Here is a 19,182-nt window from a genome sequence, read left to right as displayed (position 1 = left end):
GGTTCTGGGTTGTACTTTGATAGTTTCAGGTATCTACCACCAGCTACCCCAATTCATTAGAACCTAAAAAGGGTTGTCTATATTGTGTGTAAGAGTGCCCACCAGAGTGACCTCTCGGCTCCTTTTGGAATCTCTCTGCCACTGAAGCTTATTTCATTTCCTGTCACATCCCCCTTTTGGTCAAGAAGATGCTCTCCATCCCATGATGCTGGGTCCTGATTCCTCTCTGGGAGTCATATTCCATGTTGCCAGGGAGATTCACTCCCCTGGGTGTCAGATCCCATGTAGGGGGGAAGTCAGTGATTTTACCTGCCAAGTTGGCTTAGCTAGAGAGAGAGGGCCACAGTCAGATTAGTTTTGACTGTTTTTGAACTTCATATAAATGAAACCATAGAGAATGTACTCTTTTTATTTCTGTTTTCATTGGTTCATCATTATGTTTCTGAGATTCATCCATGTTGTTGCATGAACTGAAAAAGTTTGTACTTTTTCATTATTGCAGCATTCCCTTGTATGCATATAACAATATTTATCCATTTTGCTTGTTATGTGACAGTTGCATTGTTTCCAGGGTTTGCATATTGGCATTAAAGAGGCGATGAACATTCTTGTTCATGTCTTTGTGTGGACACATGCTCCTATTTCCCTTAGATATGAATCTAGGATGCATTTTTCAGGTCAGAGAGTAGGCATATATTTTGCATTGGTAGATATTACCAAGCAGCTTTCCAGAGTGGTTACACCAGTTTATCCTCCCACCAGCAATGCCTGAGAGTTCCAATTGTCCCACATCCTTGCCAACACTTGATATTTCTAGTCTTTTTAATATTAGCCATTCTGGCAGATGTGTACTTTTCTCTATAATTTGTAAGAATTATGAATTTATCTTGTAAAGTCCGAAGTAAATCAAAGCCGAAGTATTTTCATCAATTTTAATTTGAGCACATATATTTCATTTCACACCCTTTGCTTTCGGAAATGCTCAACAAATACTAAGTTGGATTTGCTATTTTCTCAGTTTTTGTAGATTTGTACTCTGCACATTTTGGTTTGTTAGGTCATTCTGGCAGGATTTGTGTGCAGTATTATGGAAAATGCCCCAGGAAATCCATCAAGAACCAGGCTGTATAGATAAAGCTGGAAATAGAAAGGGGCAGACAAAAGAGATCTCAGTTTTCTTTGCCTTCCTTTCTTGGGGAGAGAGCAGAGCAGAGAGGAAAAGGAGCAGAGTGGTTCTGAAATACATGGACCCATTTTCTTCCTCAGTTATCCTGCGTCTGGTTTGTGGGACACTGGGATCCTGGGTAAAACATAACAAATGAGCAGAGGCTGCTTTGTTTTGTTTTAAGTAATGACACTTGTACAGAGAAGAAGACTGCTGTCTTGAGTCCATTCTTCCATTGTCTTGGCAGAGCTCAACCACTGTCTCCTCTGGGACAGCCCCCTTCCCCTCCTCCCTGCTCTGTAGCGCTTGCCTCTAACTTTATCCTTGTCATATTTCATGACTATCATTCATTCCCTTACCCAGGAAATATTTGAAGTGCCTTCTATGTGGCAGGCACTCTTCTAGGCATTAGCGTTTCAGCAGTGAACAAAGCTAGTAGAGTTCCTGCCTTGGTGGAACTTATATTCTAGAGGGAAGAAGAAAAGGGATAGAGAATTATAAAGGATGCTAATTGTTATGTGTCCAGGGGAAGCCTGTCTAAGATGGAGACACAGAGCTGAGACCTAAAAGAAGTGAGAACGAGGCATGCAAATATCTGCAGAAAGAGCGTTCCCGGCGGTGGGAACAGTATGTGCAAAGACCCTGAGGTGGGGAGAACTTGGCATTCAAGGGAGCAGCTTGGAATCCAGTGGGACTAGAATTTGGTGAGCAAGGGGGAGAGCAGTAGTAGCTGAGGTCAGGGAGTTAGTGGGGAGACAGAGGCCTTGGGTTCTATTACAAGTGCGATAGGAAGCCATTGGTGGTTTTAAGCAGGGGAGTGAGGTGATCTAGGTTTTAAATGGATCCACCAGCTGCTGTATAGAGTAACCCCAAGAGTGCCAGAGTGGGCACAGGGTCTCAGCAAGCAGACCCTGTGCCCACTCTGTCCAATAAAGACCCCGGAATCTGTGGGTAAAGACCTCCCTATCAATATTTGAGTCTTTCATCTTCTAGAAGCTGCTGCTGGTGGTCTAGTCCTTAACTAAAGACTGAGTTTCAACGTTTCCACCAGGGCAGAGAACAGCAGAAGCTGGGAAGAGACTGTTTTGAATCCACCAGGGTGAGTTAGTTCCTAAAGGAACTGAGTCTACTCTTATTTGACTCCTCAAATGGGCTGAATAAAATGAGTCAAGTCTTCCATGTGTAGACAGTGTGTGAGTTTAAGGGGCAAGATGATGTAATGTCTTTGATCCCAGGCTTTATTAGTGAGCTAGCATGTCCCAGTCCAGGAGCAGCTTGAGTGTTTGAGGTAATCCAAGTAAAGTATAGTACGATGGTTCTTAAGGCTCTGTGGTTTTCTGTTAAGCCCCCAATCTTTGTTCACCCCCCAATAGGAAGAGGGCTTCCTGGACCTTCAGGTAATCAAGAACCCTTCAGCGGTCTGCTTGGGTATAACATGTGTTTGCTTTCACAATACACACTTTATGAGACTATTATGAAAGATGTTTGGGCTTAAAATATTTAGGAAATGAGCACTAGATTGAGGTTTAGAAAACTCGTATGTTAGTTTCAGGACTTCTGTGCCAACAGGAACTGAATTTATTGAGTACTTACAGCAGTCCAGGCCCTGTACTAGCTACCACAATACTGTAGAATACTTAAAAAGCCAGTGTTGATGGAGCAGTCACAATGAACATTTGACATACAGTATTTCTAATTCTCACATCAACCTATACACTGGTTATTGTTCTTCCCATTTTCCAGCTGAGACAAATAAGGTACAAATAATTAAACAACTTACCTCAGTGCATACAGCTACCAGGGGGCAGATTCAAAACATGTATTCTTTCCTCTGCACAATGGAGCCTTCCCCAATGTGTCATAGATACATTCCACAGTCTCTCTGGGACTCAACTTACTTACCCAATCTTGAAAGGTTTAGATGCAACAATCTTTCAGACTCCTCCGGTTCTAAAAGTCCAAGTCTGGTCAGACACGGCTTCTTGTCGTATTTCAGTGAGCACAGTCCCCATTCATTCTCCACGTTCTCTTTGTGTTCCCTTTGCAGATCTACACTGGTTGAACATCCTGGTAGCTTGTATTGGCCGAATGGGGATCACCGTCGTGTTTGAAATGGTCTGCTTAGTGAGTGCTGAGCTGTACCCTACATTTATCAGGTGAGTGCATGAAAGGAGGGGAGACATCAAACGGTTGTGTGCCAGCCAGAGCTCATGAGGATCCACATTTCCAGAAGCTTCTTCAGGAGGCCACCAAAGACATTAAGGGGCACTGTTAAAAACGTGTGCTCCGAGGTGGGATTGGGCATGCAAGCGAAGGTTGAACAGTTATAGAGAGTGCATAAAATGGAGTCCTTTGAATAGCCTAAGTAAGGAAGTCAAGTTACACTCTTTTAATAGAGCGAGTACAAGAAAAAAGTCATCTAGAGGAAAAGAGCACTGGATATGAAGTTAGAAGACCTGAGTTTTAATCCCGTTGTTAGCCCTGACTTATTGTATAAAGTTCAGCAATTCCGTTGACCCCTTTGGGCATTAATTTCATACTCAACCAACAGCTAATATTTGTAGCGTGATATTCAAAGCATTTCCATACCTAAGATTAAATGTAGCCATTAATATCTTTATTCAGCGTTATTATCCCCATTTCACATATGAGAAAGCTGAGGTTTAGAGAGGTAAAGAGATATTCCAAGGATCACCCAACTAGAAAGTAGCAGGGCTAGAAGAAGAATTTGTATCTTTCTAACTTTAGAGATTATGCTTTTCCCATTATGACAAATTCCTTTTCTTTAAAATGAGGAATGAGCCTGGAAAACCTTTTTTTTTTTTGTCGTGTTTATTAAGGTATAATTTATAGAGACTAAAATTCACTCTTTCTAAAATATACAGTTTGGTGAGTTTTAATAATATATGTCATATAATCATCACCACAGTCAAAATAGTGAACATATTTCCTTCACCCCCAGTGGTTTCTTCACAGTCCATTGAAGTCAATCCCCTCCCTCCCCACTTCCTCAGCAACCAGTGATCTGATTTCTGTCCCTATAGTTTTACCTTTTCCAGAATGTTATATAAATGAAATAATGAGCCATGGAGCCTTTTGTGTTTGACTTCTTTCACTTAGTGGAATTCATCCCCGTTGTTGCATGTATCAGTATTTTGTTTGTTTTTATTGCTGAATAGTGTTTCGATGTGTGGATGTCCCACAATGTGTTTATCCATTCCCAGCTGATGGACATTTGGGCTATTTCCAGTTTGAATAAAGCCACAATACACGTTTATGTACAGGTCCTTGTGTGAACATGTAATTTCCCTTCTCTTGGGTAAAAATTTAGGAATGGGATTACTGGGTCATATGGTCAATGTGTGTTTAACTTTCTAAGAAGCTGTCAGACTGCTCTCCAAAGTGGCCGCACCATTCTCTATACCCACCAGTCATTAAGGAGAGATCCAGTTACTTCACATCTTCTTCAGAACTTGGTATAACAGTTTAAAAAAAAATCATTCTGGTGGGTAGTTGTATTACTGAGGCTTTAATTTACATTCTCCTAATGACTAATAACGTTGAGCATCATGACATGCACTTATTTGCCATCTGTATCTTAGATCACTTATTTTTATATGAAGTTTCTGTTATTTGTAAAAGTAATTAACCGCTTTATTCCAAGTTTTAAAAATTTCCATTTTGTTACGATTTGATGTATTTCCTTAAATCCCTTTTTTCCCCTTGTATAAGTTGATTCTTCTCCCCTAGTCATCATACCAGTGGTCTCTAGGAAATATCCCAGCTCCCCAATCTCCTTTAACTCCCTCCTGCACGATTCTCAGCCCTCCAGTAAACCAGAAGATACAAGGATGATGCCGGGTCACTCCTCTTTTCCAACTGATCCTTTATTAAGAGGCCCCGCCGTATGCGACCTTTTGTAAACAGTTGCTTGGAATGAGTACAAGTTGATGAAAGCAAACCGAAGCGAAAACTTTCCACTTCATTTGGAAATTCTGAGCCCAAAGTCTAAAGCAGCCAGGCCAAACAGTTCCATTGTCATGGCCACGGCTGGCCCCAAGGGACTCCCTCAAAATGTAAGCTGTCAGAAGTGCTGAGAGCCTGATCTTACATGGAGAAAGACTAAGTTACCCATCCCAGCAGAGCCCTTGGCCATTTGTGCAGAGGGCCTGCTGCAAAGCTTGCTTATTATGGATTCTCAGTAACTAGAACGGGAAGTTAGATGTTCAGAAATAACCAAAACAAAACAAAAAGTTAAGAGAGTCATTCAAGTTCAGGTATCTGTAATCAATGGAGTCAAATCAAATTGTGAAAAAAATTGTAAGTTTTGTTACTTTATAAGCACTCCAAATTAAAATGATTAATACTGAAACCATTTTAACCATGCCTCTTATTCTCAGGAAGCTTTATACTGCTCTCCTCCCTCCAGCACTTTGCAGCACATACTGTCTAGAACATTCATTTAGCATTAATATGTGCTGCCTTCTACTGAAAACTATCTTTCCTTTTTTATCTCCTTCCTATATTGTGAGTGCTGCAAAAACAGGAGCTACATATCATCCTTCTCTGCACCTCCCAAAACTGTTTGGTATCTATAGTAACTACTCACTAAATACTTGTACAGCGACTGAATGAATAAAGTACCAAAAAATCTTAATTTTAATAAGGGGCCTAGTTCCCTATTTCTCCTAGCTTCCGGGAGCTTAGCAAAGCTTTTTTGATTTTTTAAGGCATTTTCTTAAAATAGTAGAACAAAAACAAAAACAAAAACAAAAGCATAGTGTCGTGCCTTCTCTTTCTTCTCTTGCTAATCACACAGAAGCTATTAGAAGAATGGGGAAAAATCCCACAAACATAATTTTTTTAAAATTAAATTCAGTTTTATTGGAATATATTCACATACCATACAATCATCCATGGTGTACAGTCAACTGTTCACAGCACCATCATATAGTTATGCATTCATCACCCCAATCTATTTCTGAACATTTTCCTTACATCAGAAAGAATCAGAATAAGAATAAAAAATAAAAGTAAAAAGGAATATCCAAACCACACCTCCACCCTATTTTTCATTTAGTTTTTGTCCCCATTTTTCTATTCATCCATCCATACACTAGATAAAGGGAGTGTGATCACAAGGACAAATGTCATTTTTGAAACTAGGAGACATCCATAATCCTGAAAGACAATATATGAAAAAGGACTGCCAAATGCGGTGAAGCCTGACAAGTCTGAGAAAATTCTCGGAAAGAACACGTGTGGCAGCAGAAATAGTCCCTCGTTTGGAATGACAGATGGATGCAAGTCTGGAGGTGCAGGCTTCCTTCTCTGGACACTGCAGGGCTGGCGATGGAGCAGAGAAGGCAAAGCTGGGATAGGAACGTGCAGGAAATGTTCGAGTAGCAATGTGCTGTGAGGTGGGGTGGAGAAGAGAGACCTTACTCTGAGCAGCTCTGCACTGTCAACCTCTGTTTATTGGGAACAGGAGCCATCAAAGCATCAAATAACACACAGTCCCGGATAAAAAGAGAATTTCCCTTAGAGAAGAACATGGCCTGGCCCCTTTCCCACAATCCTTCAGAAAATGGCTGATACAGGAAGAAATCATGGTATGAAAAGATGGCCAAACAAAAAAGTAACTCCTATAGGACTATACAGATATTCCATAAAGAAAAAAAGGAGAAAAGGAGCAGGAAAAGCAAATGACAAATGAAGAGTTCTCACTGGAAAAATAGTTACAAAGCAGATGAATATCTTAACTAAACATACTATCATTAAATGCAAAATATTAATGAATCAATCATCTATATAAAATAAGAGTTTAAAGCAATGGTATAAATTCTTGGTAGAATATGTGACAAGACAATAGAAGAAATTGAAGCCAGCTCAGGAGGAAACAAAAAAGAAAAAGCATCAGAGAAATGAAAACCAATTTAGAAGCAGTACAAAGGAGAACAGATAGGGTAAAAGAAATGCAAGCTAGGACTAAGCATTGCAAATAAAATAGAAATAAACAAATAAACAAAGAGTATAAAAGGCTTAGCATATATATACTATATATATATATATAAAATCAACATATGTCCCAAAGAATGTAATTGAAATAATGTTAAAAAAACTTTAAGAAATAAAAAAAAACTTCAAAAAAATTTTCAAAAATGAAAAAAATGCTTGAATGTACAAATTGAATGTAATGAAAAAATGTGACCCAGAATGAACAACATTAAGACATAGTTTACTTAAGTTACACTTCTTCAAAGATAAAGAAAAGACTCATCAGGCAGCTAGGCTGAAGGTGTGACTATATAGGGAGAAAATCAGCTTGGTATCATTGGATGAAGATTGAAAAAAAAAATGCCTACAGTGATTTCAGGGAAATGAAGTGTAATCCAATGAATTGTATCCAAATAAACTTCCATTGCTGTGCAAAAACAGGAGACAATACCTTTGAAATATCTGAAGGGATATGATTCCCATGACCCTCTCCCAAAATTGCTGTTGAAGGAAAAAATTTCAGTAAACAAAGAGATAAATGGAATAATTGAGTCCAAATTATTTGGTGGTGAACACTGAATCTGAGATTAAAATGAATATGGTTATGGCCACAGAAAAGAGTTTAAACATTGTAAATCTGACAATAAAGAAATGCTGTAATAACAAGGATTGAAGGAAGGGAGAGAGAATGTTGGAGGTGGTGAAATACCTTGATATCTTCAATACACTTTTCCCAGCTTGGAAAAAAATATGTGTCATTAAAAGCCAATAAATTAAGTAATATTGTATTTTAATATATAAAGGAAAACACTAAAAACAATGATATAATCAAATTAAATCAGATAATGGAGGGATGATTTAAAGAGGAAGTAGAAATATACTAATTTTATAACTGCTCATAGTAGAGAATCAATCAACATTCTCTAAAGAAATAGAGTTTAAGTATATTATATAAAGTTATGGTTATAAAGATGGTCATTTGAATAAAAATACAAACCTTCCAAGTTACCAGCAAAAATACACACAGCCAACACATTTTAAAAAATAGAGGCACAAGAAGCAATAAAAAGCATGACATAAAAGCTCAAGAGAGAATGAAGACCAAACTTTTAGACATATAAATAAACAGAGAAACACTCAATTCCTCTATCAAAACAAGAGACTCTCTGACTTGGTTCCAAAGCTAAATCCAACTATATGTCATTATGCATTACATATGTGAAGTACAACTTTTTCTCAGAAAGATTGAAAAGAAAAGAGTGGGAGAAGGCATAATAGACAAGTACAAACAAAAATATAGCAAGAGTCATATTACTATCAGAAAAAAGTTGAATTCCTGGCAGAAAAGCATAAATTAAGAGAAGAAATTGCCCTTAATAATGATAAAGGGGGAAATCCAATACGGCTTCTGTAGTGGGTTGGATAGTGGTCCTCCAAGATACGTCCATGTCCCAATTCCTAGAACAGGTGAATGTGACCTTATTGGTTAAAGGGTCCTTGTAGATGTCATTAAGTCAAAGATCTTGAGATGAACTCATCCCACATTACCTGGGTGGGCTCTGAATCCAATGGCAAGCGTCCTGATAAGAGACAGGGAAGATAGACGCACACTGAGGTGAAGGCTGCGTGAGGGCAGAGGATGTGTTGGAGTTACGCAGCCACAAGCCAAGAAACACCCGCAGGCAGCAGAAACGGGGAGAGGCAAGGAAGGAGCCCCCGCTGGAGCCCTTGGAGAAAGCAAGGCCTTACCGACTAATACCTTGATATCAGATCTCTGGCTCCCAGAACCCTGACAGAATACATTTCTGTTGTTTTAGCCACCAAGTCCGTGGTAAGCCCTAGAAAACTAATACAGTTTCATGGGGAAATTTTAAAAGACATTGAATTAATCAATAACTCCAATGTTATTCAAACTGTGGAAAAGCACAGGAAATGGAAGAAAGAGGAAAATTTCCTAACTTTTTCTTATAAAGGTAGCATAATACTGGTACCAAAGAACAACAAAGATAAAGGAAACAAGACCAATGTGATTTATGAATATTGGCTTAAAAACAAGTAATATATTATCAAACAATTAGAGGTGCACATGAAAAAGTATTAGAAAATAATAATATGCCATGCGTAAAATGAGTTACTCAGAAATGCAAAGGTCCAGGGCTAAGATGAGCCCAGCTGCTGCTAGACTCAGGTGTCCCCAGGTGGAGTGCTCTATTCACAGGTGACAGCAGGTCATGACTACAGAGCTGGACTGGGGTAAAATTTAGAGCAGGGAGCAGGTTATTGTCACCTTTGTTGGCTTATAGCAATTCCTTGGGAATTACCTGCTTGGGAGCTGAGTATTTAAATGCATCATTTAAGGATAGATTCTCTTCCTCAGTTGCATGAGAATTGGACTGGTTCATACAACTTCCCAATAGCTGCTCTCTCTGCCACGTGGATTAGTTCACACGACTCCTCCCAATCCTTGCACCTTGCTTCTGGGGTGCTGAGCACTCTGGCACCTCCAGCTAGACATGGGTGTTTGCTCTAGGACAAAGTGAACACTTGGAAAATTGAATCTCAGAGATGCCACCTTGTTTTGTTCTCTCTATTTTGTCAGGAACCTTGGAGTGATGGTCTCCTCCTCTCTTTGCGATGTGGGTGGGATCATCACGCCCTTCATCGTCTTCAGGCTGATGGACGTTTGGCAAGGCTTGCCCCTCGTTTTGTTTGGTAAGACCTGATGGAGTATTTACTATTCCTTCTTTCCAGCCCAGCAGTGGGCACAGTGGCAGACACAGAATGAGTGCTCACTCACTGTTGAGTGGATGATATCCCTTGATGAGTTTATAGAAAGCAAGAATGGTGCATGCACTTTAGTTGTTGCATGGCTCATTCTGTCTTGTGGTACTTCCCCGGAAAGCTAATTCATCATTCCTAAAAGGGGGCTAGAGGTTTACTTCCTATGGCTCGAGAATCCAATAACCCATCCAACAAGACAGAATCGGACAGACCGTTTGACCTAGATCCCTTCTTTCTTATGAATTTGACTTCCAACTCTTGTGTGTTTAAGATGTAATTGCTGGAAGATTGAGGATGTCAAATTATCACCCCACTCCCCCTTCCAGGTCTTAACAATTGAGAATGGAACATGGAGACAAATGGGAATCAAAGTATGGTATCAGTCTTATTACTGATAAAGTTGGATCAGAGAGGAAGAGGATTCCTATTTTTCTCCCCAAACCTAGATTTTGGGACCTCCAAGACCCACTCAGTCGAAGGCAGAATGGCTGGTGTGTTAGTTTCCTGGGCTGCTCAAGCAAATACTGTGCAATGGGTTGCTTTAAAACATGGGAATATATTAGCTCATGGTTTTGAGGCTGGAAAAAAGTCCAAATCAAGGCATCATCAAGGTGATGCTTTCTTCCCGAATAATGGCCTTCTGGGGCTGGCTACTGGAGATCCTTGGTCCTGGGCTCCTCTGTCACATGCAATGCACATGGCGGCCTCCCCTGGCCTCTCCCTTCTCTTCTGGGTTCCACTGAATTTCAGCTTCTTGCTTCCCATGGTTTTTTCCTCTGTCTGCCTGAATTTCATTCTGCTTATAAAGGACTCCAGTAATAGGATTAAGACCCATCCTGATTGAGGTGGGTCACACCTTAGCTGAAGTAGCCTCATCAAAGCTCCTACTTACAATGGGTTCACACCCACAGGAATGGATTAAGTTTGAGAACATGTTTTTCTGGGGTATGTTGATCCAGTGGATGGAGGTGTCATTAAATAAGTCCATGTACTGTGAAATCTGAGGAAACTCAAGGTCCTCCAGTCCTTTTAAAATCTGAGCAGAAAAATACAAACGTAAAATGTGAAAAACTGATAGTTTCAGTATTCACCATTTTTAGGTTACATTTCTGTTTTTTTTTGTTTGTTTGTTTGTTTATTTTCATTCACATTTTCTCTTTTTAAAGCACAAAGAATAGAATATTTTGATTAAAAAAAAATCACAGCTGGCCAGTTGCAAAGACTTGCATGTCTAGGCACAAGCCAATTCAAGAGGGTGAAAGAGAGAGCGAAAGAAACTAACAAGGGTGGCTCACACTGCCCACACTTCCATTTAGTGGCTTTGCTTCCACAAATGCTGGTTGATTGCCATACCTCCCCCAGTCTCACCAACCAGTTAGTCAATCCTCTTGTCATGGGCAAGATTGTTGAGGGATAGAAAGGAGGGGCAGAAAGAAGTTGCAGTAGAAGTCTCATGTGTTGCTCCTTCCTGGTGGGTATGATAAAATCCTCTCCTAGACATCCATGGAGGGAAAACAAGGCTCCTCTTTATAATTACGGTGAGTCTATTTTAAATAGCAGAATGTGTAAGATGATAAAATGCACTGGAGCTCAAAGTCAGGCAAATCTTATACAAATTGTAGTATTCAATAAGTCTCTTAAACTCTTTGTATTAGTTTCCTACTGTGTGGTGGGGAAGAGAAGACCCAGTTCCCTGAGTATCTCCATATTCTAATCCCCGCCCACCATCAATGCACAACATGGTGGGTATGGGAGAGGATGTTTCTTTGGGGGCTGTGAAACTTTGCAGCTCACTTTCAGCTTTTGTAGGCTGGGAGACCCAGGGGCTACTGCTTTAAGGATTGGATATTCACCATCATTCTGATCAGACTGGTGGTTTCTTGGTTGTAGAATTCCTGCAAAAAATTTGTCAGCTTCCAGTTCATTCACTTCTGATCAGCTTCATGTCTGATAGGCAACACTAAAAATTCTGACCCTGTTCCCTCTTCCTGGCTCTCAGGGATAGAAGGATCCCAGTCTCTCACTGATTGACTCTAAGTGTGGGGAGCCGGCCATTGTTTGGAATACTCAGTGCTGTTGGGGAGGGGTTGGGGTTAAAGCAGGGAGATGAAAGATACCACTTCCACCAACACAACCACTATATGTTGCTCTTGCCTTGAACTAAGGCAATATTTGAAATGAAAGATATTGAATCAGAAACCTGTGGGAGCAATCTATCAAAAGTGAAATTAAATAATTATAATGTTACCAATCAGAGCAGAGAAATCATTATTACTGCTTATAGAATGGTTTCCCTGTTTGCTCCCAAAAATATTTTATCACAACAGTGAATAAGACGGTGGTATTTTCTGTGATCAATGAGTATTCATTGGAATTGTTACAATAGACTGTATGAAAGAATCTTTATATGTGATCTCATTTTTGGACTTCTCAATTAATCCAAGCAAGCATTATGATTTCAATTTAACATTAACATTTAGCTAATTTAGCATTAACATTTCAACAAGTGTTTATTGAGCACTTACTTTATGTTCCAGGCACATAGGAGACAATGGGGAGAAAAGACAGTCTTTGCCATCTTGTGGACAGATTAAAAACAAAATAAACAAACAAAGAAAACACTTGCAGTTTCCTATGACTGCCAGGAAGAATAAAAACCATTAGAAGGGACCAGAGAAGAATGGGAAGTGGGGGTGCTGGTGGAGAGGGGAGGCCTTTCAAGGAGGCAGCATTGGAGCAGAGTTCTTGAATGATGTGAAGAAAGCTGGGTGCAAATATGAAGAAAGATGTTCCTGGAAAAGGGAACAGCCAGTTTAAAGACACCCGGGTTGGGAACAAACAAATAAGCAGAATGACACAGTCAAGGACCTGTAAGGAGGCCCATGTCTCCCGGACAGAGGGGTGAGAGTGGGTGTGGGAGAACTGGGATTGGAGGAGTGAATGCAGGAGTCAGGCTGGGAAGGTCTCCCAGGCTGTAGCAAGGAGTTTAGATTTTATTGTGAGTAAGGCTGGAATCTTCTGGAGGGTTTTGAGAAGAGGACTGATATGATCCAACTTTTGTTTTAAAGGAATCACTCTTGCAGATGAGAAAAGATTCTAAGGGGGCATGAATGGATAAAGGGAAATCAGTTAGAAGGCCACAGCTGTGATCCAGGTGAGATGATGAGGTGAATCAGGGGTGGAGTGGAGGGGAGGAGAAGTGGTTGGATTTGGGGCAGAGTTGAAGGAAGAGGTGACAGAATATGCTGAGAGAATAAGGGTGGGGTATGAGGAAAAGAGAGAAATCTGAATGACTTCTGAGCTTTCAGCCTGAGCATCTAGATGAAGGATGGTGACTTTTACTGAGATGGGGAAGACTAGAGTTCCACTTGCAATGCCGATAAGATGTCAGGCAGCAAGTGGCTTCAGGAATCTACATGGAAGCTATATGGAAGGGTCATGAAAGCACTATTTGGTTGTTGTCATTATACAAATGCTCTACAAAGCCACGGAACTTAAGCTATGAGATCACTCAGGGAAAGTGAGGGTGAAGGATAGAAGAGGGCTAGGGGCAGCCCTGCCACCCCAGGGTGAGAGCTGAGAAGAGAAGCATTTAGCAAATGAGGCTGAGAGAGAACCACAGTAAGGAAGGAGAAACCCAAGAAAGTATGGTTTTCCAAAGTGAAGGGAAGACAATTTTTCAAAAAGGAATGAATGGTCAACTATCTCAAACATAGTTCTTCTGTGTTGACATGAACAGTTTCCACGGCTAAGAGTTGAAGAAAATGGCAAAATTATCAAGCCCAAGCATAAAATATTAAAGGTAATCCATGGTTTCACTTGTGGTAAAATGAAAATAATTTGCCATTGGGGTGAAAATGGTACAGTGTCATGGGATGATATTTGCATTCTCTCGCCATTTATTCATTCAGTCAATGTGTATTGGATGGCTCCTGAGTGCCAAACATTTGACTGGTCACTGGGACTCAGAGATGCACACATGAAACTTATGGTCTAGTGAGAAAGGCTAGTAAAAAACTACTAATCATAACTGTAATGAGTGATTCAGAGAAGAAGTACAGGGGCTTCTCTTGCAACTAAAAATAAATAGATTAAAATCAGATAATTTCTCCATCACCCGAAAAAGAAACTCTGTACAATTAAGCATTAGCTTCCCATTTCTCACCCCTACCCAGGAGCCTGGTGACCTGTACTCTTTTTTCTGATTCTGTGAATTTTCTTTTTCTAATGATTTCATATCTGTGAGATCATACAGTATTTGTCCTATTGGGTGGTGGGGATGGAGACCCAGTAATGTGATTAACACCACCGTGTTGTATATTTGAAAGTGGTTCAAATGGGAAATTTTGAGTTGTATATGTTACCAGAATTATAAATTTTTAAAAAGCCATAGAACTGTACAACACAAGAGTGAATCCCTAACATAAACTATTGACTGTAGTTAATAGAATAGTTATAATAATATTGTCTCATCAATTGTAACAAAGGTACATACTAATGCTAGGTATTAATAACAAGGAAAACAGTGCGTGTGAGGGGAGTATTTGGGAACTCTGTATTTGCTACATGATTTTTCTGTAAACCTACAACTTCTTTAAGAAAAAGAAAAAAAAATTGAAACTTCCTTCCTCTCTTCTTGGAGTGGGAGAAAAATAAACACTGATTTGACTAAGCAAAAAACAAACAAAAACAAAAACCAAAAACCGAAAACCAAACCAAAACAACAACAAAAATAAAAGAGGATTTTTGCAATATCATTTCAAGAAGTTTAGTTTTATTTTTTAAAATATTGCATAAGAATGTTTTGCTATAAATAAAATCAAAAGATATTTGGAGCCTGGTAAAAAATGAATAGGGTTCAAAGAAATGCTGGAAATGCATCTTGTCCTCTTCTCCAAGAGACAAAGATGCAGCTCAATGAACTAAAAATCGTCACCATGATTGAACTCACAATTACAAAATAAGATAGGGAAACACGTTACAGTAAGTTGCAGTTAATCTTGCTGTATATGTGATAAATTGTCTTCATGAGTCCTCATACAGGGGCAGGGAAATGCCTGGTAATCTGTCTTCAGTTTATTGCTTTCCATTTAACTGTGAACTTACTTGTTATGCATAAAGCAATTAGGCAGGGAACTAAAGAACTGTCTCCCTTTTTTTTTTTTTTTGGAACGTTTACAAGCTTTCTGGAATTGAGCCTAACTTCCGGATTTGGACATGCCCTGTCTTTTTAATTAAGCCTTAGGATACGACTCTAATAAGCAATGTCTAGAATGGTGCATTAAGTTTTATGAGCAAATATAATTCAGATCTGCAGTGAGAAACATTTTTTTAGAGGACTTGTAACTAGTCAAAATTGAGTTTCATACTGTCCTTGAGGTACCCAAAATAAAAAATCCCCTAACACTTAAATATCAGTCACTATAGAACTTTATGCTTAAATAAAAGTAAAATTAAGGTAAGATTTCATTTTCTTACCCTGGCATTATCCTGTTCCTTTAATTTTCTTTTCTTAATGTCCTGAAACTTCTTTAAAAATAGTGTTTCTCAAGTCTGCTTTATCTAGACATCTCTTTAATTGACTGTAATTCTCTGTACATGGCTGTGCTCTAATGTCTCCGTTTGACATTTGTTTCATTTGAAGCGGTATTTGGCCTGGTTGCTGGTGGAATGACACTGTTTCTTCCTGAGACCAAAGGAATTGTTTTGCCAGAGACCATCGAAGATGCTGAGAACCTGCAGAGGTGAGGCATCGTGGTACCTGGGAGCCTGGGAACCCCTGCTACCTGTCCTCAAAAAGGGTCACAATATCACTTAACATTCTCCATTTCCTCCCTGTACAGTAAAGGTTTAGGAGTGGTTTACATATATTTGTATTTCTGTTTATTCCTCCCAGAACTGCTAAACAGGGAAACAAACCCCAATACCTATGCACTTTACCTGAGGAAAGAATGGATGGCATCAATATCCATTTTTAGTTTGGCAATGATTTGTGCTAAACCGGACCAGGAAGATTTGTCTGTGATGTTGAGTGTGGGGCCACCTAGACCCCTAGCTCATCCTCAGAGACTTCACTAACTTAAAATCAGTCTTCTGCCCTTTCAGTAACTGGGGGTTCAGATCCTTTAGTAACTTTCTTCACAAAGAAAAATGATGTAATTTTTCATCTTTATGACTGAGACCAGTGCTGTAGTGAAGTCTCAGATGCTAATCTTAAAACTATAAAAAAGGAAAGGAAGGCTCCTTTACAGGCACAGGTCTATGGATTCTATGTCTGTGAAGTACAGAGAAGTGGTCCATGGAGTTATAAATCGTAGTTCAAAATCCTGGCTAGACTACCAATTCTTGACCACCTGACTTTGGGAATGTTTTTTAACTCTGTGTAGTCTTAATTTCTTTGCCTGAAAAATATTCATGATAAGACACCTTACAGTGCAGTTGTGAAAATTCAATGAAATAGAGTAAGTGTGGCAGGTAGTAGGTATTATAATAATACTAGATTTTCTCCATTCTTCTTGCATAATATGTGATATCCTAAGTGATTCTCAAATTGTGGTATGCATAAGAATCACAAAGAGAACTTGCTAAAATGCAGATTCCTGGGCCTTCTAGATTCTGCACCCCCCCCCCAATTTTTATTTTCTGACTTAATTAGAGGGACAGCACCCAAAAGTCTGCACTTTCAATCAGCCTTGCAGATGATGCCTCAGAAAGGTGCTCTGGAAGCCTCCCTTTGAGAAATTCTGGATTTCTCAGTAGCGATGAGGGATGAACACATCTTTTATCTGTAATTGCATTTTCTTGTGGCTGGCAATTTGCATCTCATTGATCCCAAGTGGTAGCAACATACAAGCTGATGTTGTATTACCCGATTTAAAAATTCATTATAATTTAATAGTCACTGATCACCTTTTCAGGTGTTTTTATTCAATCACTTCATCATAAGCATAATCAGCATAATTGTCCCTGCCCTGCCGCTGGGGACGAGTGCTCCTGCTCTGAGTTGCCACCTGCTTCTCCATCCTGCACATTTGCACATCCTCTGTTCTCGACAGTGCTCTTCCCACTTGATAATGACCATTTATTTCATCATCTGTTTTCCCCACTAAACTGAAATCCATAGATTGGGACCGCAGTCTATCACCAAAGAGGTCATTTCAGTGGCTCCATCTTCTGTGCTTTCAAGGGGAAACGTCAGGAACTGGGAATCACAGCCCTGCTAACTGACATCGAATGGGACACCTACTTTGAAAGCTTTTCCTGCATTCTCACTCAATCCTCTCAAAACATGGTGGGGCAGCTGCTATTGTTATCACACCCATTTTTTACAGATGATGCAAATCGTGGCAGGTGCAAAAAAGTCACCAGATTCGCAGTGGAATGTTGGCTATAATGGTGACTCAGTTACCCAGCAATGTAATAGACATTTTGCTTCATGGACTGGCAAATATTTTCTGTAAAGGGTGAGATGGTAGATATTTCAGACTTTGGAGAACACATAGTCTTTTTTTTGCCACTCCTCAGCTCAGCCATTGTAGCATGCATGCAAGCAGCCAGAGACATTTGAAAGCAAAAGGGTGAGGCTGGGTTCCAATAAAACTTTATGCCTGGGCATTGAGATCTGAATTGCACCTGATTTTCAAGCATCACAGAATATTTTTATCCTGATTTTTTTCAACTACTTAAAAATGTAAAAACAGTTCTTAGCTCACATGCTGTGCAGGCAGTGCAAGATTTGGCTCACAGGCTGTAGTTTGCAGACTTCTTTTCTACTTTGTTGTCTGCTGTCCTCCCAGTTTCTACTTTGTTGCTTGCTGTCCTCCCTCTCTCTGTTTCCTGAAAAATTATCACCACTGAAACTTCATAACAGTTTCCTTAACCAAGACATTGATTGTTTATTTATTGATTTTATTTTAATTTTTACTGTTGGTTGTTACAGGAAAGCAAAGCCCAAAGAAAACACGATTTATCTTCAGATCCAAGCATCAGAATCCATTGGTACCTAAAGAGAAATACTTCACTGGAGACCAACTGGCAGAGAGATGGAGGCGGATTTCTGAAGAAATTCTTAGAAGCCCTTATATCCCCAAACTCTTTCTCATACCCTCTCAACCCTAAAGACTCGTTTGAGGGGGCTTTGTTTTAGTTTGTTTGCTTTCCTTTAAATCCTGCAGGACATTTAAACTATCTTTTATCTATTTATCCTTTCTAGTGAAAGTGATTATCAAGTACTTAATTATCTAAGGTATTTTGAAGACCCAATAGAAATTAAAGTTTGCTTAGGAAAGAGGCCTCTGTAACTGGCTTTCTAGAATAAATATTGTTTTATTCACTATCTGAAAGAAAACACCATTGTATTGTATATCTGTGCTGGCAAAAACACTTCAACATGCAGTGCTTGATTGTTAAATATGGAACTTCACTGGCGAAGTGTATCCCAGTGATGTTTACATACATATTCCATGACAGAATACAACACGATCCTTACACATAGGCTAGCAGCACTATTACCATTTTAGGGAAAAAAAATTCTAGCACATATGTTCTAGGAATATTTTCTCCATCTTCACTCTTGGTTCTGGCTCTTGTCAGTGACTCTAGAAGGTGAACTAATATGCCAATTACAAAACAAAACAGTAAATATATCAAAAAGTTCAATTTATTACAAGTTAGGTCCTTCTTGAAACCTATGTAAGGCGATTTAGTTATGGAAAACATGCAAAATATTGATTAAAAAATTTCTTTAGCTGTTGAGACAAACCACAAAGACTGCATAATAGCAAGGCTTCAGAGCACACCAGAAAAAGTTTCTAATGCTTATTGGAGACACAGTGAAATACATGCGGTTGCATTATAAATACATTTGGTGTGACCAGCTAAGAATAAGTAATGGCCTCAGGCCTCAGAGTCTTAAGATCATAGTATTTGATACTGAACAACACTTGGCTCTTCTTTTGACAAAGGACATTGGCTACTTGGAAATCTGAATATTTTCTCTTGGCCACCAAAAAAAAAAGGCTTGTCTTCCAAATTCTGTTTTAAAACACAATCTGGACACATGGAAGGAATTTGGCACTTACTTTCAGCTTCTCCAAACAAAGCCCTTATGCTCTCTTACAGTTCCTGACCACAATGATTATACACTTTATTCAAAATAAGTATGTAAACTGCAGGCTTTGAATAAGTTTTTCCAAATGTGTAGTAAAATATAATCTTTCTTAGAATCCTTTTGGTAATAG

At 39.3% G+C, this 19,182-nt stretch overlaps 1 protein-coding gene across 1 annotated transcript in view; it reads left to right on the top strand.

Annotated features, from left to right (window-relative positions):
- The window catches only part of SLC22A1 (solute carrier family 22 member 1), a 45,851-nt gene extending 26,892 nt beyond the window's left edge, over positions 1-18,959 (top strand). Inside the window, exons 8-11 of the mRNA XM_037817648.1 lie at positions 3,213-3,321; positions 9,762-9,874; positions 15,588-15,687; positions 17,883-18,959. Coding sequence (XP_037673576.1) covers positions 3,213-3,321; positions 9,762-9,874; positions 15,588-15,687; positions 17,883-17,949 — 389 coding nt within the window. The 3' untranslated portion in view covers positions 17,950-18,959. The remainder of the gene's footprint in view (positions 1-3,212; positions 3,322-9,761; positions 9,875-15,587; positions 15,688-17,882) is intronic.
- Positions 18,960-19,182: the final 223 nt, after the last annotated feature.

The sequence above is a fragment of the Choloepus didactylus genome, chromosome 24, assembly GCF_015220235.1.
Source record: "Choloepus didactylus isolate mChoDid1 chromosome 24, mChoDid1.pri, whole genome shotgun sequence".
Classification (NCBI taxonomy): domain Eukaryota; kingdom Metazoa; phylum Chordata; class Mammalia; order Pilosa; family Megalonychidae; genus Choloepus; species Choloepus didactylus.
Note: the sequence above shows the minus strand (reverse complement) of the source record. Positions and strands in the feature narration are given on the sequence as shown.